Here is a 23,626-nt window from a genome sequence, read left to right on the forward strand (position 1 = left end):
GGGCCCAGAGACCACTGGTGTCATGTACCTGGCAGCTCACTTGCTGTACAGCTCCGAGTCAAAAAGGTGCTCACCAGATTTTGTTCAGTTAGTAGCGTCCATTTGCCCTGAAACTTGATATTTTTTAGCTTCTCAGCGCAGAATCTGTCTACTGTGTCTTCGTTCAAGATACATGGTCTCTTCGTGCATTAATATAGGTATCTGAATGACGGATTACTGTCTACTTAGTTTACATTACATACCTCACTATCTAAAAGTCTCTAAAGTGTTGACTGTTTATGACAGTTCCAACACATGACAAACATGCACTATGAAACAGTACTCTGTTCATTAGTCACTAAAATATTGTTTTATTAAAATATGTTAACAGTGTATCTGAAGGAAAGGCAATACTAGCTTAACAGACTAACAAGTAAAGACATTAAGCGATATTATTGTAGCTAAATGGTTCAAATGTCTGAGCACTATGGGACTTAACAGCTATGGTCATCAGTCCCCTAGAACGTAGAACTACTTAAACCTAACTAACCTAAGGACATCACGCAACACCCAGTCATCACGAGGCAGAGAAAATCCCTGACCCCGCCGGGAATCGAACCCGGGAACCCGTATTATTGCAGCTGAACACTATGTGCATATGTACATGCGCACACTTAAAATTGCATAACGAAATGCAAATATGGATACAGCCTTTTGTATTTGATGCTTTGTTTTGCTTTAGGGCGCAAAATCAAATGGGGCCATACGCACCCAAGTCAAAACTATATAATACGAAGACAGAGGAGTTAAAAACGACTATGAGTCAGTTACAATTGACATAATAGACAGCTAAAAACAGGCACGTGGAAAACGGGCTAAAAAAGACACCATCAGAAACGGAGGACCAACACTAAAAATTAAATGGCCTTCGCCTTATTGCTTTGGCGTATAAAAGGTAAAACGCCGTCGACAAACGGCGCGTCATTTGCTAAAACAGCCGATAACTCAGACGGAAAACCCACCCGGCAACGTAAAAGGTTAAAAAAATGGACATTCCATCAGGAAGTGGCGGACAGTTAAAACTTGTGTGCGATGTTTATAAAGTGGTGGGGTAGCGCCACTTAAATGACGATGGCTAAAAAGGCAGTGATGGGCACTGAGTGAGTCAGAGCAGAGGACACAATGGAAAAGACTGTGTCGCCGAATATACTCAGTGGCCTGATACATGGTGAAGAACTCTGTTGTAAATACTTAAAAGAGCGTGCCAGATGCCGATATCGAAAGACAAGGTGCCACTGACGAAGGCACACCCGACCCCACGGTCAGTCCGAGAGCCATCAGTGTATACAAAAGTACTATTGTGAAGTTCCATACGAAGGTCATAAAACTGAAGGCGATAGAACGAGGCGGGAGTGGTGTCCTTGGGAAGCGAATGGAGGCCATGGTGGTGAAGGGTTCACATCCAGCGCGAAAGTGTGGAGTTAAGCCACCGTATCAATTGCTGAAAGTGGACTCCAGTAGGTAACAGAAGAAGGACGATCCCCATACTGACAAAGGAATCACCAAAGAAGGAGGCATAGGATTGGTGGCCACACATGGCAGACAAACGGCATGCATACCTGCTGAGGAGAAAGTCAAGGCAGTAGGACGGGGGTAGTTCAGCAGCTTCAGCATAGACTCTCAACCAGGCTGGTGTAAAAAGGGTGGATAGTGTTGAGAGAGCGTAAGAGGGATGGGTGCGCAGGAGCATAAGCAAACCACCCATAGTCGAGTTTCGAATGGTCAAGGGACTGGTACAAACGGAGGAAGGTTGTTCGATCAGCATCCCAGGAAGTACCTTTGAGGACATGTACGACATTGAGCAACCACGTACAGTGGGCTGCCAGGTAAGATACATGGGAGAACGAAAAGTTTTCGATCGAGCATGAGCCCCAAGAATTTCGTAGTTTCATTTAACAGAAGGCCAACAGGCCTAAGATGTAAAGGTGGTGGGAGAAACCACTTGCGTCGCCAGTAATTCACACAGACGGTTTTTTCAGTGAAAGGCATTGTCGATGCTCCAAGAGTAAAAACGATCAAGACGTCACTGAAGACACCGCTCAGTGACACAGTTCCATGGAGAAATGCAATAGATGGCAAAATCGTCAACAAAGAAGGATCAGGAGATTCCCATCAGGAGACAGCCCATTATAGGGTCAGTGGCGATAACAAAGAGAACGACGCTCTGGACAGAACCCTGAGGCACACCGTTTCCTGGTGTCATTGCGGAACCCACACGAACCTTGAAAACACGATCTTGTAAAAATGCCTGAAGGAAACAGGGCAGGCAGCCACGGAAGCCTCGTGCCTGAAGAGTACAGAGGGTACGAGTTTTCCAGCAGGTGTCTTAGGCCTTCTTCAAATCGAGAAACATGACCACAGTCAGATTTCCGCAGAAAACCATTCATAACATGGGTGGAAAAAGTAACGAGATGGTCAACTGCAGAACGCCGCGCTATAAATCCACACTGTGCATTCGTTAGTAAATTGCGAGACTGGAGCCACCACACCTGCCGGGCATGAATCATACGTTCGATCACCTTGCAAACGCAGCTGGTAATAGGGATGGGCGGTAGCCAGAAGGCAGTCAGGCTTCTGTCCTACTGGGCTTAGGTATGGGTATGACGGTGGCTTCACGCCAGCACCCGAGAAATTTGCCCTCTGCACTGATGCGGTTGTGTGTGTTAAGCAGAAAGTGCTTGGCCTCAAGAGAAATGTGCTGCAACATCTGAATGTGGATGGCGTGCGGTCCTTGGGCAGAGGATTGGGATGAACTGAGAGGATAATCTAACGCCCTCATAGTAAAGGTGACATTGTAGCACTCACGAGTCGGAGAAGAGAAGAATATCATCCGAGCCTCCTCAGCTCGTTTCCGATGGAGGAAGGCTGGGTGATAGTGGAGGGGCTCGAAGGTGGCCCAAGGTGTTGGAGATAGCAATAGGGTCCATAACAACATCGTCTGCTATTGAGTCCGGAAATGGGGCAATGGATATAGGTCCCAGAGAGTCGTTGGGGGATGGCCCACATAACAGAGGAAGGGGTGGAACTGTTAATAGAACTAGTGAATAAAATCCAGCTAGCGCTTTTGCTACCCTGAAGAACGCGACGACACTTTGCACCCAACTGTTTATACACTCCTGGAAATGGAAAAAAGAACACATTGACACCGGTGTGTCAGACCCACCATACTTGCTCCGGACACTGCGAGAGGGCTGTACAAGCAATGATCACACGCACGGCACAGCGGACACACCAGGAACCGCGGTGTTGGCCGTCGAATGGCGCTAGCTGCGCAGCATTTGTGCACCGCCGCCGTCAGTGTCAGCCAGTTTGCCGTGGCATACGGAGCTCCATCGCAGTCTTTAACACTGGTAGCATGCCGCGACAGCGTGGACGTGAACCGTATGTGCAGTTGACGGACTTTGAGCGAGAGCGTATAGTGGGCATGCGGGAGGCCGGGTGGACGTACCGCCGAATTGCTCAACACGTGGGGCGTGAGGTCTCCACAGTACATCGATGTTGTCGCCAGTGGTCGGCGGAAGGTGCGCGTGCCCGTCGACCTGGGACCGGACCGCAGCGACGCACGGATGCACGCCAAGACCGTGGGATCCTACGCAGTGCCGTAGGGGACCGCACCGCCACTTCCCAGCAAATTAGGGACACTGTTGCTCCTGGGGTATCGGCGAGGACCATTCGCAACCGTCTCCATGAAGCTGGGCTACGGTCCCGCACACCGTTAGGCCGTCTTCCGCTCACGCCCCAACATCTTGCAGCCCGCCTCCAGTGGTGTCGCGACAGGCGTGAATGGAGGGACGAATGGAGACGTGTCGTCTTCAGCGATGAGAGTCGCTTCTGCCTTGGTGCCAATGATGGTCGTATGCGTGTTTGGCGCCGTGCAGGTGAGCGCCACAATCAGGACTGCATACGACCGAGGCACACAGGGCCAACACCCGGCATCATGGTGTGGGGAGCGATCTCCTACACTGGCCGTACACCACTGGTGATCGTCGAGGGGACACTGAATAGTGCACGGTACATCCAAACCGTCATCGAACCCATCGTTCTACCATTCCTAGACCGGCAAGGGAACTTGCTGTTCCAACAGGACAATGCACGTCCGCATGTATCCCGTGCCACCCAACGTGCTCTAGAAGGTGTAAGTCAACTACCCTGGCCAGCAAGATCTCCGGATCTGTCCCCCATTGAGCATGTTTGGGACTGGATGAAGCGTCGTCTCACGCGGTCTGCACGTCCAGCACGAACGCTGGTCCAACTGAGGCGCCAGGTGGAAATGGCATGGCAAGCCGTTCCACAGGACTACATCCAGCATCTCTACGATCGTCTCCATGGGAGAACAGCAGCCTGCATTGCTGCGAAAGGTGGATATACACTGTACTAGTGCCGACATTGTGCATGCTCTGTTGCCTGTGTCTATGTGCCTGTGGTTCTGTCAGTGTGATCATGTGATGTATCTGACCCCAGGAATGTGTCAATAAAGTTTCCCCTTCCTGGGACAATGAATTCACGGTGTTCTTATTTCAATTTCCAGGAGTGTAGAAAATGCAATTAGCCATCATAGGATGACTGTTAAAAACGTGGAGAGCACGTGTCTGTGCACGAATTGAGTCACGGCTTGCCTCAGTCCACCAAGGGACTGGGACACGATGTAGTAAAGAGTAAGTGTGAGGAATGGAACGCTCAGCAGAAGTGAGGATAACGTTTGTGAGACATTCCACCTGGTCACCAAAACTGGGGAAATTTTGTTCTTCGAAGGTCGCCAGGAAGGAGTAAAGCTGCCAGTCAGCCTTAGTAAGCTGCCATTTGGGTGTGCCCACAGATTGTGTGTGTGTGTGTGGGGGGGGGGGGGGGGGCGAGTCAGCAAACGGATAGCACATGGGAAATGAAAGAACAGACCACTCAAGACGATGGGCAAACTGGGCAGTGCGGAAGAATAGGTCCAAACGGGAACAGATGTGCGAGGAGTCAGAAAGAAAAGTGGATGTGGCAGTGTTAAGGAAGACGAGGTTAAGTTGGTTAAGAAGGTCAGCCAAGAGGGCACCTCTCTTACAGGTCCTGGAGGAAACCCAAAGGGGATGATTCACATTAAAGTCAGCACGTAGCAAAAATGGGGGAGGTAGTTGCCCAATAAGCTGAAGAAGTCTGCCTTGGTGACATCGAAGGACGGAGGTACATAAACGGTACATAGGGAAAACATCAGGTGGGGATGGAAAAAGGGAACTGCAACAGCTTGAAGATGGGCAGACAGGGAGATGTGTTGGCTATGAACATCATCCCATATGAGCAGCATGACGCCACCATGATATGGAATGCCGACCTCAGGGGGAAGGTCAAAACCAATCGGTAAGTAATGTGAAAGCTCAAAGCGGTCTTGAGGGCGCAATTTCGTTCCTGAAGGCAGAGTACAAAGGGAATATGCGATGCTAAAAGCAGCCATTATACCTCTTTGTGGGACCGAAGGCCGCCAACATTCCATTGGAGGACAGTCATGAGGAGAAAGACATGGAGTGTCACCTCAGCAAGCGCCGAGTGACAGCCAGTGTAGCGTCACTACTAAAGGGCACAGAAGCAAGAGGATCCTGTTCCATGTGGTCCACATAACCATCAGCTTGCTTGTGTGGTCTGTCTGTGGAGTCCAATGCTGAAAAACGGTTGGTGGTGTGCACCAGCGAGACAGAGTCTGGCCAGGCTAGAGCGCCATGTGGCGACGCTGTCGAACAGGATCTACGACTTTGCGAAGGATAATACCGTTTGCCTTTGGTAGACTTCTTCGAGCCTTTCCAGTTAGAGGAAGACTCTAGAGTTGTTTGGCTGTAGGAACAGAGGAAGTCTTCTCAGGTGTACTACTCTTGTCCTTTCCTGCCTACTGGTTGTGTAGCTGGTGGCTTCACCCCGTGAGCCGAGAGTTTCACAGTTTGTTGCACAGTGGGACAGAGGGATGGCGATGCTACCTTGCCATTGGACGATTTCATAACCTCAGACTGAATTTGATGTCGCATGTCTGCGTGGTCATGTCCTTCATGGAGCGAGGGATAACAAAAACAGAACTATAGGTGCCAGATGGGAGAACACAGGGTTTGCGACTAGCCAGTAACTTGTGAGCTACCGGGTGGGGCACTTTTTCCTCTTTGTCCGAATCTTTTAGACAGTCCGCTAACGAAGATGCAAGGAACAATCCCGGGAGGAGGAGGCATGGCCGCCATTGCAGTTGATACAGCAGGGAGAAGGTGGTGGACAATCGCCCTCGTGGAAATCCCTACCACAGGTTACACATTTGACTGGGTGTCGACAAGATGTTCTAGTATGATTGAAATTATGACACCAGTAGCAGTGCATTGGGTTCGGAATCTACAGCCGGAGTATCAATTTCATAGCCTGCTTTGATCTTGGACGGCAGCACCACTCGAACAAAGGTGAGGAAAAGAGTGTGGGTGGGCACTAAGGAGGAATCTACCTTTTCCATTACACGATGTACGGCAATGACACCCTGATCAGAGAGGTAAGGTTGGATTTTGGCCTCCGTTAGACCGTCGAACAGGCTGGTGTAAATCACACAAAGGGAAGAAGTCAAAGTTCTCTGGTCCTCGACACGAACAGGGTAGTCATGGAGAAGCGACGCAGCAAGCAGTTTTTGTGCTTGAGAATCAGAATCAGTCTCCAAAAGCAAAGTGCCCTCCCAAAAACGCGAGCAGGACTTCGCAGGGCCAGCAATTGCGTCAACGCCTTTCTGAATAATAAACAGATTTACTGCAGCAATGGACTGTGTCTTCAGTACGAGAGACCACGATGAACCATGGTGCAATGGGAAGGGTCTTCGAATCACTAGCCTCATTACGTTTACGTATCGTAGACGTTGACCGGGAAGGTGATTGACTCGTTGCGAGAAAATCCCCCACGATAGCCAGCGTTTCCAATGGCGAGCTCCTTCAAACTGGGGGCTCCTTCACAAGGGGTCGCACCCGCCTTAGGTGATTGTTCACACCTCAGATCACACCTCCTGAACACGTGACAGAGGGACCAGTCGGGAATTTGGGAAGGTTGCAGCTCGGCCAATCAACCCTTCCTGGGCCTGACCTGTACCAGGGAGTACGTGCGAACCCTACCTGTCGACCCAGGGCTGAGACTCATGCATTACCCATTCACATCTTATGTGGCAAACGCGTGGGCTGGCCTTCAAGAGCGCACAGGGAGAAAGAAGAAAAAGATGAACCTCCAACACTGAAGCGGAGAAACTAGAGGAGAAGGGAGACGACGAAAGGAAAAGGGAGCGAAAAACGAAGGTGAGATTGTCCTTTGTCAGTCATGGACAACCCAGAACATTCCCAATTACATCATGGACATGTTCCCAAGGAAGAGGATAGACATGCAGCACAGAAGGGAAAAAACGCTGCAAATGCTGGGGCATCATGGTAGCCAAGCATGAACACACCAAAGAGTGGCGAGCCCCCTGGGGGGGTGTCTTATTTGACGATTCACTGTCAGGGACTCCGTAGGTCTACATAGGTATTTATCTTTTATTTCCTGCCAATATTTGTTAGTGCCTTTCATAGCTGCGTTGTCCTTCCCCAAGTTCAGGAAATATTGCCGGTTAAGGTCATCTTTCATAAGGTGTATTTTGACGCAAACTTCACGATCAGTACGCAAGGGCACTTTATGAAAGTTCTCAGACAGATGTAAAATTGCATTAGCTACAACAGTGAATTTGCATGGAACGTGAATTTCTAAGTCTTATTCCTGTAACACAACCAACGTGCTAAACATGTGGAGCAGTTAACAGTTTAACAGATTTGTATAATGCCCATATAGGTAACGCCGGAACCACCTAAAGGCCCACACAATGGCAAGCACTTCTAGCTCAGTGCTGCAATGTGACCTCTCACAGCTGGCAAAACCTATATTATGTACCACTGGTTTACCTTCAATGTTACGAATCAAAACGAACATGTGCCAAGGCCGAGACTGTATGTATTTGTCGCAAGACTGAAGTCTTCAGTAATATCAGGAAGACAAAGAATGTTTGTATTACATAAAGCTTGAAAACCTCGCAAATCTCCACTGTTGGGCAGTTGATTCCGCAGAAACCACTGGTAAAAGGCTATCAGGCTGCGAAATAACTGTTTTTGAGTCTTGAGAACAGGAAAGTTCTTAACAGCACAATTTACTTTGGTCATGCTGTGTATCCCCTGGTGAAATACGACCCAGAGAGTTGATGCTGTGACTTCTGAAGGTAGCCAGAGTCCTTGAATCGAAGTAGAACATGAAATAATGCAAGGTATTCTCACCCCACAGAGGTTGCAATAAGCAATCTTCTATGAAAACTGATTTGATCAAGCAACCAAAAACAGTGTCCAAAGCGGCTATAAAAACCACCAGTGAACATTTAGACTAAGTGTCGGCAACTTTATTTAGTTGGTGATTGACTGACAAGTGTTAAAGTGTACCTGCATTACTTTTTTTTCCAAATCTGCAAATATGGACGTAGTAGGTCAGTGCCGGTTAAGAGTTTCATATTGCAGAAACTCATTTTTCTTTGATGTTTTCCGACCAGGTCCATACAGGAACAAGAATTTTATTCATTGCTCTGGCGTCTACAACAAGTCTGACTCCTCAGTCAGATTTACGAACTATTAATAACGGGCTAGAATATGGCCTCCGTGAGGGTTCCAAAATTTTCCAAGATAGTATTTTCCTGGTCTCCTTAGCAATGGCTGACCACTTGGCCAGGGGGATGCTGTAGGAAGTATGACCGTTGTGAGGATGGACATCCAGTTTACATTCATACCCATGAATGCCTCCAGGTCCTTCTACAAATATTACTTCAAATTCTTGCAAAACACGTGTGAACTGACTTCTCTGAATGTCACTGCAATAATCAGATTCATTAGCAATGGCCTGGCACACATCAAGTGGTTCCATTACAAATGTGTATTATCAGTGAGTTTGCCAATGTGTTACAATTTTACTGTTTGGCGAAAGCACCCATGGTCCACATGACAGAATTCTTAATGTCATCACAACGTATTCTTAAATGTAGGTGGCCAGCACGAAGGTCGATTCCAGCACACCTCTGGCCTCAAAAATCCATTCCTACCATACAACTGGTTGTTAAACCGTCGACTATCACGAACGAGTGCTCTAATTTCATTACCTATATTTTAATTTGTAACACGACGTGCCCTTCACTGGTTTGGATCAGCACTATCTGCACCCAAGATCCAACATCCATTCACTGGTAATGTTGGTTTCTTTGTATGGTCAAATTTTGTGAAAGAAGCCAGCTGACAGCTTTAATGCCTGTGTCCAGGATTGGAACTACAGAATATTTGCTAACCATTGCATGTACTGTAGACTGTACTTCAGGCTCAGGGTTCTTTGCACAATTTTCTTCAATGCACAATTCATTCCACATATTTGAACCATGTCATAAATTTGCTATTGCGTTAGTCATGCCACTATCATTCTCTGTCTGGGCTGGGAAGGCTAAATCTGGTCGTATTTAGTTTTCTGGTCTGGTTTTATGTTGTGAGTTTTGCCCTCTATTGTTATGCTCCGATTCCAGTCGCTTGATTGGTAGTGATCCCGATTTTTGTTACTATTGTGAGATCGACAACTAGGCTAATAATGGCCATTATATCTATCTGTGGATGATCATCTAATTTAGGACAGTTATCTTACTGGTTAGAGGCAGTGTTACTGGAATTTGACACGAGGTATGGGCTACTAGAGCCCAGTTTAGAGCACGTTTTTGAAGAGTGCCGCTCGTGGCAGTGGCGATTGTCAGATTTGTTACAGTGTTCCCAGTCGTAGTGCTAAATATATCAGGTCTTGTATGCACTGACGTTTGAGAATACAAACACCCTCCACCCCAACATTTCCACTAAACAAATTGCAGCGAAATGCAGGAAGATCAGCGGATAGGCACTTGGTGCAGGGAGTGGCAACTGATCCTTAACATAGACAAATGTAATGTATTGCGAATACATAGAAAGAAGGATCCTTTATTGTATGATTATATGACAGCGGAACAAACATTGGTAGCAGTTACTTCTGTAAAATATCTGGGACTATGCGTACGGAACGATTTGAAGTGGAATGATCATATAAAATTAATTGTTGGTAAGGTGGGTGCCAGGTTGAGATTCATTGGGAGAGTCCCTAGAAAATTTAGTCCATCGACAAAGGATGTGGCTTACAAAACACTCGTTCGACCTATACTTGAGTATTGCACCACAGTGTGGGACTCGTACCAGGTCGGGCTGACAAAGGAGAGAGAGAAGATCCAAAGAAGAGCGGCGCGTTTCGTCACAGGGTTATTTGGTAAGCGTTATAGGGTTACGGAGATGTTTAGCAAACTCAAGTGGCAGACTCTGCAGGAGAGGCGCTCTGCATCGCGGTGTAGCTTGCTGTCCAGGTTTCGAGAGGGTGCGTTTCTGGATGAGGTATCGAATATATTGCTTCCCCCTACTTATACCTCCCGAGGAGATCACGAATGTAAAATTATAGATTCGAGCGCGCACGGAGGCTTTCCGGCAGTCGTTCTTCCCGCGAGGCATATGCGACTGGAACAGTAAAGGGAGGTAATGACAGTGGCACGTAAAGTGCCCTTCGCCACACACCATTGGGTGGCTTACGGAGTATAAATGTAGATGTAGACTAGAATATTGAACTCATTTTTGGCTCATTTCGGAGCGTGCTAGGATCTACCTATTTGACACAAGATGCCGCCTCACTTTCGAACTCAGAGTAACCATATGCCTCGCCCACATACAATGTCTCTTAAGGTAACAGCACAAAAAAGTTGTAAGTATCAGGTTTATATTACTTATCACTTTGTAAATCCGGTACTACATCTGATTTTATTACAATGGTCGTCTCTCCCTGTCTAGGTGGAAGACAGAAATTTCGTTGAAAGATATTGCCACAACGAAGAAACACCTGATTACCACCCCCACTCCCTGATGATACCCGTGGTACCCTAGCCATCGCTTGCATCCGCCAGGTGGTACATCATTGCTATCACATTGACAAGCTAATTAAATTGATCAAGAGAGTCACTCTGCATGGCACTTTTTTTTCCTGGCGGTCTGAGTACACTCACCAGATTGCTGAAATGGAAATCCCTAGACGGAAGACGACATTCTTTTCGAGAAACACTATTGAGAACAGACATTTGAAGCTGACCACTGGCAACATACATTTCGCATAAGCACCGCATATTAAAAACATTATCACAACGACTGTTACTGTCACCCAACATAAAAGCGGTGTTGGTTCTATGGGCATACACAAGAGTCGTCGCTGATATCCATGTTAGATACTATTCATGCTTTATAAATCTAGATATATTATTTCCGAATAAAGTGGTCTTCCACAGAAATACCGCGACATTGAATACACGTAGTCTGGGATTGCGCGGTATGTTTTAACAGACCGAAAGTGCTGGTGCACGTCACTGCCAGTGTGAGCTCTTAATAAAAACATCCTTATCATCGAATTTGGAATGATTCGGCTAAGGAGTGTGATATTAAGCAAATATATGCAACTCCTCCTTGCTGCAACTAGATATTTTCTAGCTAACAAACGCTGTTTGTAACGCATTCTATCTCAATACCATGCAGACAGTGTAACAGGGTTTCTGTCATAGAACCACAGGCTTATAAACGAGGATGACGGTTGACTGAGAATGATCACATACAGTAGATGGTGTGTTATGTGAGAACCACTTACAAATGCAACGCTAGATTGAGGTCGTAAGTAGTGTACAAAATCCTATGACCAACACACTGTCTCTTCCGACCATAGTGTTATGCTTTCTGCTAGAAATGCTGTCTGTAATTAGGAATCAAGTCTCTCCATTTAAACACATACTTGCGTTGGATCGTATGGAGATGTATAATGGTTACAAACAGTGGTGCATCATATTCGTATCACTCAACCCTCGACATGATTCACCTGTTTCGAACCTGCCTGCTAAGGACGTCATACAGAAAAGCTCCAGTGTGGTTTTAGACAGCTATCTGCATCTTTTAACTGTTCATCAGCCTCTGCCCCGTCCCACCTGTTTGTCCATGTGACCGTACCAGTTTAAGTTGGAACTGAATGCTATTTCTAAGACCTCCTGCGTCCTGTTCAGAGACAGGATGAGCTGAGTTAATGCAACAGGATCCTGTTTTGACCACTCGGTGGCAAGGAGAAAATGTTGTCATAGCTCCACCAACCGTGTACAATTTGCAAGGCCAGCGTCAAACGAAGCTTCACAAAACAGCTGTGGTCATTAGCGCCCATTCCGTGGCTTAGTGAAGGGTAAAAATAGGAATTTAAATAGCAGCAACGGGAGCTAAACTCAAGGAGGAGGGAAACTAAAAACAGAAGGAAATCTTAGAAAAGTGCTATTGAAGGGGGGTTGTTTCCCCCCCCCCCCCCCAAAAAAAGAGCTTCAAATGAACGATGTCATCTCACTAACACTTATAAACTCAAGGACGCGATCGGATGAGTGCGCGTCATCTGCTAAAAGGGAAGACATACCAGGCGACAGTTGTAAACGGGCGCGCAGTGGATTAAAATAGGGGCACTGAAGTAAAAGGTGTCTCACCGTCCATGACAGAGCAGTGGGTTGGTTGGTTTGGGGTATAAAGGTACCATACTACATGGTCATCAGTCCCTTTTTCCTCATGCAAGCAAGGCTGCCTTTGAGAAAGTAAAAGGGGGGAAAATGAATGGGGAACCACGCCCAAAAAGAAAACGAATGGAATGAACAAAAAACGGGAAAACATACACCACAAGGGAAAGTAGAAGGTATGAAAATCATAGAGCAGATGGTCTGAGCTGGATGATCACGATAATAAAAGATCATCATCTAGCCACTCAGCAACATTAAAATGTACACCCCCCAAAAACAAGGCGTGGTGGAAACATAGTGAAAAGACCACTAAGACAAGCAAATGCAAAGAAAGTGCGACAGAGTTAAAATGGAGGGAGGGTGGTGGCCTCTGAGCGAAGGCTAAATGCCCACCCTTAAATGGTACAATAAAAATGCCCTCACAAATAAAACTTAAAACTAAATCTGATTTTGAGGCACCGAAGGTAGGGTGCTGGGGAGTTTGTAAGTCCGCTGCAGAGCGGCTCAAAGTGAGCAGTCCAGTAAGATGTGGACGACAATCATATGTGAGCCACAGTGATGCGACAGAGGTAGCCATGTGTTAATCACATATGGCCAATGCAGAGCCGGCAGAGAACCAGAGTCCCTACAAGAGGCCCACATGGAGGTCTTCCACACTTTCGTAGTCTCCTTAATGGCACACACTTTGTTGTGCGTACTGAGATCATGCCATCCCGCCTCCCAAACCTGAAACCCTTGTGGCATAATAATGATCGCAGGTCAGTTACGGGCATGCCGATCTCCAGACGCAGTTTTCGTGTAGCCTGATTGACCAGCCTGTTGGCAAGTTCATTTCCTGGGATTCAGACATGGCCTGGGGTCCACACAAACACCACGGAATGACTGGACCATTCCAGGGCATAGATGGACTCCTGGATGGTCGCTACCAAAGGATGGAGGGGCAGCACTAGTTGACAATTTGTAGGTTGCTCAAGGTGTCAGTACGAGAATAAACGACCTGCCAGGACACGAGCGGATGCACTTAAGAGCACGAGAAATGACCACCAGCGCTGCAGCCATCTGGCATGGAGTGCTGTTTAATATGTCTTCCATGAACATATGCAAAGCCTACGTGACCAGCAGCCATCGTGCCGTCAGTGTAAACCACTTCATGGCTCCAGTACATGTGAATAATCGAGAGGAAGTGGTAGCGAAGAGCCACAGGGTTAACTGAGTCCTTAGGACCATGTGAGAGGTCCAGGTGAAGCTTTTCAGCCTAGGTGTACACCGTGGAGGTGTACATGAATGGACCTCGAGTATAGGTGGTAAAGACAACGACTCCAGACGGGAGAACAGATGCGAACCACAATCTTAAGGCCTGACGTTGGCCTCTGATGCGGAAGATGAACCACCATGGGTGGGAAAAGGAGATCATAATTTGAATGCTCAGGAGAACTACGAATGTGTGCAAAATAACTGGCGAGCAGTTGCACACGCCAGACCTTCAATGGAGGGGCTCCAGCCTCCACCAGGACACTGGTCACCGGACTCGTCCTAAAAGCTTCCATTGCCACTATCGCCACAGTGGTACATTGGTCGAGTAAACAACGCTAAGGGCGCCGCCGAACCATAAACCAGACTCCCATAGTCAAAGTGGGATTGAACAAGGGCTCCACAGGGCTGCAGCAGCGTAGATCGATCTGCACCCCAGTTGATGTTGCTCAGGCAGCAGAGGGCATTGAGGTGCTGCTGGCACTTCCGCTTAAGCTGACGAAGGTGAGGTAGCCAAGTCAATCAGGCGGCTAAAATCAGTCCTAAGAATCGGTATGTCTGCACAACAGTGAGTGGATAGTCATTAAGGTAAAGTTCTGGTTCCAGATGAACCGTATGACGCCAACACAAATGCATGACACATGACTTCGCAGCTGAAAACAGGAAGCCATGGGCTAGAGCCTTGTGGATGGCTGCAACACCACTACTGGAGGAGCAGTACAAAATGCAGAAGTCGTTGGCACACAGAGAATGTGAGACTGACGGCCCAACATCTGTTGCTAGACCGTTAATGGCCACTAAAAATAGAGGTATGGGACCCCATTCTCCTGGATATGGTGGGGAACTATGGGAGGCACCAACTTGGGCATGGAAAGTATGGAGCGATAGGAAATTTTTGGATAAAAATCGGGAGCAGACCCTGGAGACCCCACTCATATAAAGTGGCAAGAATATGATTTCACCAGGTCGTGTCGTAAGCTTTTCGTAAATCAAAAAAGACGGCAACCAGGTGTTGGCATCTGGAAAAGGCTGTTTGGTTGGCAGACTCGAGGTAAACTAGATTATCAGTGGTAGAGCGACCCTGGCGGATGCCGCTCTGACATGGAGCCAGCAAGCAACGTGACTCCAGGACCCAACCCAACTGCTGACTTAACATACATTCTTACAGCTTACGAAGAACAGTGGTGAGGCTGATGGATGTTTGCCGTGTTTGAGCACTGGAAGGATGGTACTCTCTCGCCATTGCGACGGAAAAACGCCATCGCATCCGATCCGGTTGAAGATGATGAGGAGATGTCTCTTCTAGTCAGACGAGAGATGTTGAAACATCTGCCTGTCGATCGATCTGACCCAAGAGCTGTGTCAGGGCAATGTGAAAGGGTGCTGAGGAGCTCCCACTCTGTAAATGGAGCATTATAGGGTTCACTGTGACGTTCAGTGAAACAGAGGGCTTTCCTTTCCATCCGCTGTTTGAAGGTGCGAAATGCTGGGGGGGGGGGGGGGGGTAATTCTCTGATGCAGAAACTTGGGCAAAGCGCCCGGCAAACACTTTTGCGTCGGCAGATAACAAGCCATTGATGTTAATGTCAGTGACACCTGTCTGGGTCTGGTACACACAAACACCTCTAATCTTCGCCCAGACTTTGGAAGGTGGCGTATGTCACCCAATGGTCGAGACATACCTCTCCTAACATTCTCTTTTCCGTCATTTTATAAGCTGGCAAACGCGGGCATGGAGCCATTTAAAATTTATTAGACGCTCTAGGGAAGTGAGCCACTTAGGTCGCTGTAGGGCTCGCCGACGCTCTAATGGCCTCAGCGTTTTCCGGCGTCCACCTAGGTACCGACTTTCGCCAGGGGCACCCTAAAGAACAAGGGATCGTGTTTCCCGCCGCAGAAACGATCGTTCTAGTGACCCGCTCAACTACTGCATCGATGGTACCATGTGGGGGAGTTTCAACGGTGACAGTATAGGTGAAAGCTTCCCAGTCTCCCTTGTTTAAAGCCCACCTTGGTAGACGTCCAGGGGAATGGCGCTGGGGAAGTGACAGGAAGATGGGAAAGTAGTCACTAGCACACAAGTCATTGTGGGCTCTTCAGTGGACAGATCGGATAAGTCCTGGGCTGCAGAGGGATAAATCAATGGCCGAGTAAGTGCAATGAGCCACACCAAAATCGCAGAGGTCGAGTTGTGACAGCCAATTTTCGCCTCCCTACCTCAGCCAGTAAGCATGGCACCACCACACAAGGGGTTATATACACTAAAATCTCCCGAAAGTAGGAAAGGTTTAGGGGGTTGATCAATCAGTGCAGCCAATACGTTTATGGGTACTGCACCATCTGGAGAAAGATATACATTGCAAAGAGTTATTTCGTGTGTCGTCCTTATCCTGACAGCTACAGCTTAAAGAGGGGTTTGAATGGGCACAGGTTTACTACAGACTGCGTTTAGGATATAAACGCTAACTCCACCAGAAACACTATTATAGTCACTATAGTGCCGTGGAGGGCAGGAGGTCCACATTACTGGGAACCAGGTTTCCTGGAGGGCAATGCAGAAAGCAGGTTAAAGCTTAACTTTTACCATAACTCAGCCAAGTTGTGGACAAAACCACCGCAATTCCACTGGAGGATGACGTTGTCATGAATCTGGAAAGGCATGAAGCATGCAAGGAGGCAGGTTACGCCTCAGGGTCACCTGCTGCCACCAATTATTTGTATTCATTCCTATTGTGGATGAGGCATCAGTGAGATCCAGGTCCTAAGGGGACACTGAGATCTCTACCTCATCTGCAGGTGCAGAATTGTAGGAAGTGGTGGCGTTGGGGCCACCAAAGGGTCCTTTTTCTTAGCAGACTTCTTTGTTTGCTTGCTTGCCCTCTCGCTTCTGTTTAGGGGCTGTTTAGGCATGAAGGAAGATCTTGAAGCTCTTTGTCCAGCAGCTTTTGGCTATTTTAGCCACTTGCGAGTGTCTGCTGTGGCTTTAGTGGAGACCTTGGGAGAGAGGTACCCAAGGGACCCCTTCCACACGAGAAACCGGAGGAGGCTGTTACTTCTCCGGCATGGGGGAGGGGACTGATGTCCCCTGCATTTGGGGGACCTTTGCTCCCAAAGTAGGTGCTTTGAGAACAACAGAAGGAGATTTTCCCCTACCATAAAGGGGGTAGATGTATTCTGGAGGCCCAGAGGGCCCACTGTTCATGCCACAGAGAATGGTATGAATGGTACTTGTGATGGCGATGGTAATGTAGCTGCAGCATATGTGGATGTCAACCAAACAGGGAGCAATAGTTGAAATTTACATTTAGCCTCTTGGTCAGTCAACTAGTCCAGGGTCTTTTACTCCACGATTTTCTGCTCCTTTTGGAGTATTGTGCAGTCTGACAAGCAGGGGGAGTGCTGCTCTCCACAGTTGATACAAGTGGGAGGAGGCGCACATGGAGTATCTGGATGCAGTGGATATCCACAGTCTCTACGTGTGGCACTGGAACTGCAGCAGAAAGGCATGAGCCCGAATTTCCAGCACTTAAAGCACCACATAGGGGGAGGGACGTATGGTTTAACGTCACAGTGGTGAAACGTCGCCTTGACCTTTTCAGGCAATGAATCATCCTCAAAGGCCAAGATGAAGGCACCAGTAGCAACCCTGTTGCCTTTGGGTCCCTTGTAAACACGCTGGATGAAATGAACATCCACTGTTCAAGAGTGTCGCAGAGCTCGTCGTCAGACTGCAAGAGGAGATTGCGATGGAAAATAATCCCCTGGACCATGTTGAGGCTTTTATGGGGAGTGACAGAAACAGGAATATCACCCAGCCAGTCAAAAACGAGTAATGCCCAGGATTGGGCTGGGGATGCTGTCTGAATCAAGACTGCACCACTTCTCATCTTTGACAGTGGTGTCACTTTCCCAAACGTATCCTCAATATGTTCAACAAAAAGTTGAGGCTCCTTAAGTAGAAAAGAGTCCCCATCCACTCTGCTACAGAATAAATACTGAGGCGAATACAGCTCTCTCCTTTCTGTAGCCCTACGTTCCTCCCATGGTGTAGCAATGGTGGGAAACGATTTAGGGTCATGTCTGTCAGCATTGCACTCTGTCTTCCCCTTCTTATAGACTGCTGGTGCCATACAGTCCCCAGCGGAGATGACTGACTGCTTCATCACGGGTCATCCGCCTTGATGCCACCCACTCCAATCAGGGGCTCTCCCCTCGGACGCCACCCATCCCCAGCAAACGCCACCTGGCATGATGCCCCAGGAAGACAAGCATCTACTCCTTGGCATACATGGGGAGTTTACAGCTCGGGCATCAGCAGTGCGATCCCTGTGTTGTCAGGGGGCTACCACCAAATGGGTACATGATGGCCCCACCACAACAGACTGGCTACAGTTGTGGAAACTGGGTGCAGAGAAATCAAATATTGTCATGTGGCGATAGAGGACAGGGGACAACAGAAGAAGATGCCATACCCCAGAAAGCGTCCTCGCCCAAAAAGTTTAATCTCAGGTGGAGATGCAAAGCTATGACAAGAGATTCAAAAGATCGTCTCTAAGGGCACTCATGCGCCACATAAGGCGTCCCTCCCCATATGGCCCCCATATGCCTGTTCATAAACTATGGGGATGGGGGGGGGGGGGGTACTATCCTTGGGAAGCTGACAAAGGTCACAGAGAAGGTAGGTCCAGGGGCGAAGCCAAGGTGGCGTCATACCCCCATTTGTCAATAAAGTTTTAGGAAATTGGAAGGAAAGTGAGTGTAGCATTTGACTGAAGTGGACTCGCAGAGGTAGTAGAGAGGAAGGACCACCTGCATACCCTAAATCCAAGTAGGAGTCGAAAAAAAGGGGCATAGGTCAGATGAGCAGGCATGGAAGACAGATGGCTAGCATAATGACTCTGAAGGAAAGCGTGCCGATTGGACAGCAGAGGTTCAGCAGTATCAGTGTAAAGGCTCTCCACGGGGGTAATGTAAATAGCTCTAGACGCTAAATGCAATCCACAGTGGTGGACAGAATCTAGACACCGAAGAATAGATGGCCGTGCAGAGGATTAAACTACGCTTCTGCAGCCCAATTTCGAGCGCAGTAACGCGCGATATAGGCGGAGGAGGACCACTGTCCACTCCCCAGGAGGTACCACTCAGAACTTGGAGGGTGTTGAGGGACCTCAGACAGCGAGCCGAAAGATTTGAAATGTGGGAAGACCAGAACAGTTTTCTGTCTAATGTAAGTCCCAAGAATTTGGGGACGTCCATGAACAGACGGTCAGCAGGGAACAGATGTAGCCAGGGAGGATAGAACTCCATACGAGGCTGTAAATTTACACAGATGGTCTTACTGGGAGAAAAGCAGAAGCCGGTTTCGATGCTCCGTGAGTGGAGGCGATCGAGACATCCTTGAAGTCGTTCAAGAAAGCTGGTCCGTTTAGAGCTGTAGTAGATCGCAAAATCGTTGACAAAGAGGGATCCCAAGACACCGGAAAGGAGAATCCAAAACTGGATTTATGGCAATGGCAAACAGTGCAACACTTAGCACAGAGCCCTGGGGCAATCAGTTTTCTTGGAAGAAAGTATGGGATCTCTTCTGCATATCTGAATGCTCACTCCAGAGTTATTTCTACTCTATGGGTGTGACTGCGATACTTTACCAGCGAGGATCGCCGACAGCTGGGAGATGTGCTTCCAGTTGGGGGCGTCCAGCCACCAGGTGTCTCTGTAGTCATGCGCCCGCAGCAGTGCCTCGCGGCTCAGACTCAACCAGGCTCTGTTGACGCGGCTCGCCATCAGGAGGCTCTGTGCATCCAGCATGCTGCCAACATCACCACACATCGGTCTCATCACGTGTACTCCACTACCACTACTCCCACACACTACAGCTACTCTTAAGCCTGGTTTGCAATGGAGCAAATAGAGACAAACACAAACCAGTATCTGGTGAAGTTGGCACACTGCATTCGAGAAATTTATCTTTTCCAGAGCTCCTGATTGATATTCAGTAATTCTAGAATTGTCTGTACAAAATTTAAAAAATTCTGCAAAATTATGTGAAGAAAATAGTATTCACAGAAATTATCTTTTAAAAAATTATTTGACATTTTGTAAAAAATTACGATCACTGAATAGCTTGCCAAGAGTTCTACAGAAAAAGGTCAGTTAAACCCATGTATGTATGTATGTATGTATGTATGAAATTGGGGATCTAGAAACGAGGGAGAGGCTTTGTCCCACCATAGCCCTCAGTGGTTCACCACCCAACAACAGGCCACAGCAGCCCACCCACCCCATGGCCGCCACACACTGAACCCAGGGTGGTTGTGTTGTTCGGCCACCAGGCTAGCATGCACACCGGACCTCGACGCTGATCCACCAGGCGGATTCGTGTCAGGGACTGGCACACCTTCCTGCCTGGGAAACAGCGCGGCTAGCCAGGCAGGGAGTTAAACCCTTACTGAAACAATCATTACAGTACACCAGCTCCAGAATATTTATCGAACAGCATAATGTCATGGAATTCTGTTAAAAGGCAAAGTTTTAGACGACACATCTTTAAAGGTTTTCGTAAAGAAGCGGATAAAGAACATTAACTAAGAAGGATGCAGGGTACACACTTAACAGTACTACTCACGCCCGTTTGAACAGTATGGTGACGCTCGGTCAGTCTGTGCTCTTGTGCAGTCGTCGTCCTAATGTAAGTTATATTTATGAAGCATAACACCCATAAAAATGTACAATCTACCAGAAGTGTAACGTCTTATCTACTTGGAAAGATTTCAAGTGATCATTGTCGTAACTCTGTTTCATTCTGTCTTCCAAGAACGGTCTGGTGTCATGGCCGATATCGGATCTATCAAATCTCATCGAAAAATGTTTACACAACAATTGAGGTAGAGCGTCATGGTACAGACAATTATAAAACTTTGAGAAACTTATCTTTCTCGTAAATAGGGTGCCAATTGCACATGACTGACTACAAGGAGTGGAACAGAATATTATTTCTTCCTTTCTCAGACGTTATGTCTGGTTAGAAATGGAAAGTGACGCGGACCTTGATCAAGGGTGACTTCCTTTTAACTGTACAGTATATGTTACATTGCATTTAGGAACTTTCGGGTAGTTGAACATGTATCAATAATTACAGATTTCTGTAGTTTTACATATGTACATTTGGATGTAGCTGTATTGCGTTGATGTACTGGTGGATATTGTGTGGTATGACACCTGTAGTTGATAGTATAATTGGTACAATGCCAACTTTATCCTGATGCCACATGTCCTTGACTTCCTCAGCCAGTTGGATGTATTTTTCAATTTTTTCTCCTGTTTTCTTGTGTATATTTGTTGTATTGGGTATGGATATTTTGATTAGTTGTGTTAATTTCTTCTTTTTATTGGTGAGTATGATGTCAGGTTTGTCATGTGGTGGTGTTTTATCTGTTATAATGGTTCTGTTCCAGTATAATTTGTATTCATCATTCTCCAGTACATTTTGTGGTGCATACTTTTATGTGGGAACGTGTTTTATTAGTTTATGTTGTATGGCAAGTTGTTGATGTATTATTTTTGCTGCATTGTCATGTCTTCTGGTGTATTCTGTATTTGCTTGTTTTGTACCTCCGCTTGTGATGTGATCTACTGTTTCTATTTGTTGTTTACAAAGTCTGCATTTATCTGTTGTGGTATTGGGATCTTTAATAATATGCTTGCTGTAATATCTGGTGTTTATTGTTTGATCCTGTATTGCAATCATGAATCCTTCCATCTCACTGTATATATTGCCTTTTCTTAGCCATGTGATTGCTGTGTTCGGATGAGTGCCGAGTTGGCATCCCTTTACTCACAGCTGCAAGCGGCGCTGACTTCGGTCGTGCAGCTTGAGGCTGTTGCCAATGGGCACCACTGTGGGGAGCCAGACTTGGGTATCATGGGGATATCAACCTCGTCCCGTCCGTCCCCAGATCGGTCTGCCGCTGTGGTTGCCCCGGTTGCTGCCCGCAGTGGGGCTGAGCCCTCGCCTGTGGTTGATTGTGAAGTCGTTCCAAGGCGTGGCAGGCAGCGAAATACGTCCCCAGAGGCTGATCAGAAAGCCTCCCCGGTGCGTCTGACAAACAGGTTTCAGGTTGGTTTGTGGGATTAAAGGGACCAGACTGCAACGGTCTTTGGTCCCTTGTTCCAAAACTTAAAAACTACCACACAGAGTAAAAAACAGAGACAACAGACAACACAGGACAAGAAAAACTCAAAGAACAGACATAACAAATTAAAATGTGGCGGTGGTTGGCGACCATAGAATAAAAAAGGAAAAGCCAACCACCAAGAACACATTTAAAACTAAGTTTAAAACCGTAGGCCTAAGGCCAGAATCAACACAAAACAATAAAATAAAACAAACACTCATACTTAATTAGAAAACCCCCTGCCCGAATAAAACGTAAAACTAAGCCAGCCATAGCAGGGTCATCAGTTAAAAGGGCAGGGAGCGTATCAGGCAGCGCAAATGTCTGCCTGACCACAGCTAAAAGGGGGCAGGCCAACAAAATGTGGGCCACTGTCAAAGCCGCCCCACAGCGACACAGAGGAGGGTCCTCCCGACGCAGTAAGTAACTGTGTCAGCCGGGAGTGGCCAATGTGGAGCCAAAAAAGGACGACTGAGTCCCTGCGGTTGGCTCGCATGGATGACCGCCACACAGTCGTCGTCTCCGTAATGACACGGAGTTTATTGGGCGTGATCCGATCGCGCCATTCAGCCTCCCAAAGCGCAAAAATTTTTCGGCGGAGGACTGCTCGCAAATCAGTCTCTGGGAGGCCAATGTCCATAGATGGTTTACCGATGGCCTCTTTCGCCAGCCGGTCAACATATCCATTGCCCAGGATACCGACATGACCGGGGGTCCACACAAAGACCACAGAGCGGCCGCAACGGGCAAGAGTATGCAGGGACTCTTGGATAGCCATCACCAGACGCGAACGAGGGAAAGACTGGTCGAGAGCTCGTAAACCGCTCAGGGAATCGCTACAGATCACGAAGGACTCACCTGAGAAGGAGCGGATACACTCTAGCGTACGGAAGATGGCGACCAGCTCACCAGCGTAAACGCTGCAGCCAGCCGGCAATGAACGTTGTTCGGAATGGTCCCCGAGAGTAAACGCATAACCGACACGACCAGCAACCATCGAGCCGTCAGTATACGCAATGCCAGATCCCTGATACATTGCAAGGAGGGAAAGAAAGCGGCGGCGGAAGGCCTCCGGAGGGACTGAGTCCTTCAGGCCCTGTGCCAATTCTAGCTGAAGGTGAGGGCGAGGCACACACCATGGGGGTGTACGCAGAGGTGCCCTGAAAGGAGGCGGAAGAGGTAAAGCCCCAAGCCCGGAGAGAGGCTCTCGGACGCGCACCGCGATCGTACTGCCAGCCCTGGGTCGACGTTCTCGAAGATGGACGTGCGACTCTGGGAATAGTAGCCGATAGTTAGGATGCTCGGGCAAGCTGAAAACATGGGCAGCATAAGCGGCCAGCAAACGTTGGCGCCGTAACCACAGTGGAGGGACACCTGCCTCCACTAGTGTGCTGTCCACAGGGCTGGTACAGAAAGCACCAGTGGCAAGGTGTATCCCGCTGTGGAGGATTGGGTCCAGCACCTGCGACATGGATGGGGATGCTGAGCCATAAGCCAGGCTCCCATAATCCAAACAGGACTGGATTAACGCCTGGTAGAACCGTAA

The 23,626-nt window shown here is 47.9% G+C and overlaps 1 protein-coding gene across 1 annotated transcript in view; it reads right to left on the reverse strand.

The window, feature by feature from the left end:
* LOC126234371 (uncharacterized) overlaps positions 1–23,626 on the reverse strand; it is a 74,747-nt gene that overhangs the window by 11,836 nt on the left and 39,285 nt on the right. Inside the window, exon 2 of the mRNA XM_049943059.1 lies at positions 19,555–19,715. Within this exon, the coding sequence (XP_049799016.1) occupies positions 19,555–19,715 (161 nt within the window). The remainder of the gene's footprint in view (positions 1–19,554; positions 19,716–23,626) is intronic.

Source organism: Schistocerca nitens, chromosome 2 (assembly GCF_023898315.1).
Source record: "Schistocerca nitens isolate TAMUIC-IGC-003100 chromosome 2, iqSchNite1.1, whole genome shotgun sequence".
In the NCBI taxonomy this organism is placed as follows: Eukaryota; Metazoa; Arthropoda; class Insecta; order Orthoptera; family Acrididae; genus Schistocerca; species Schistocerca nitens.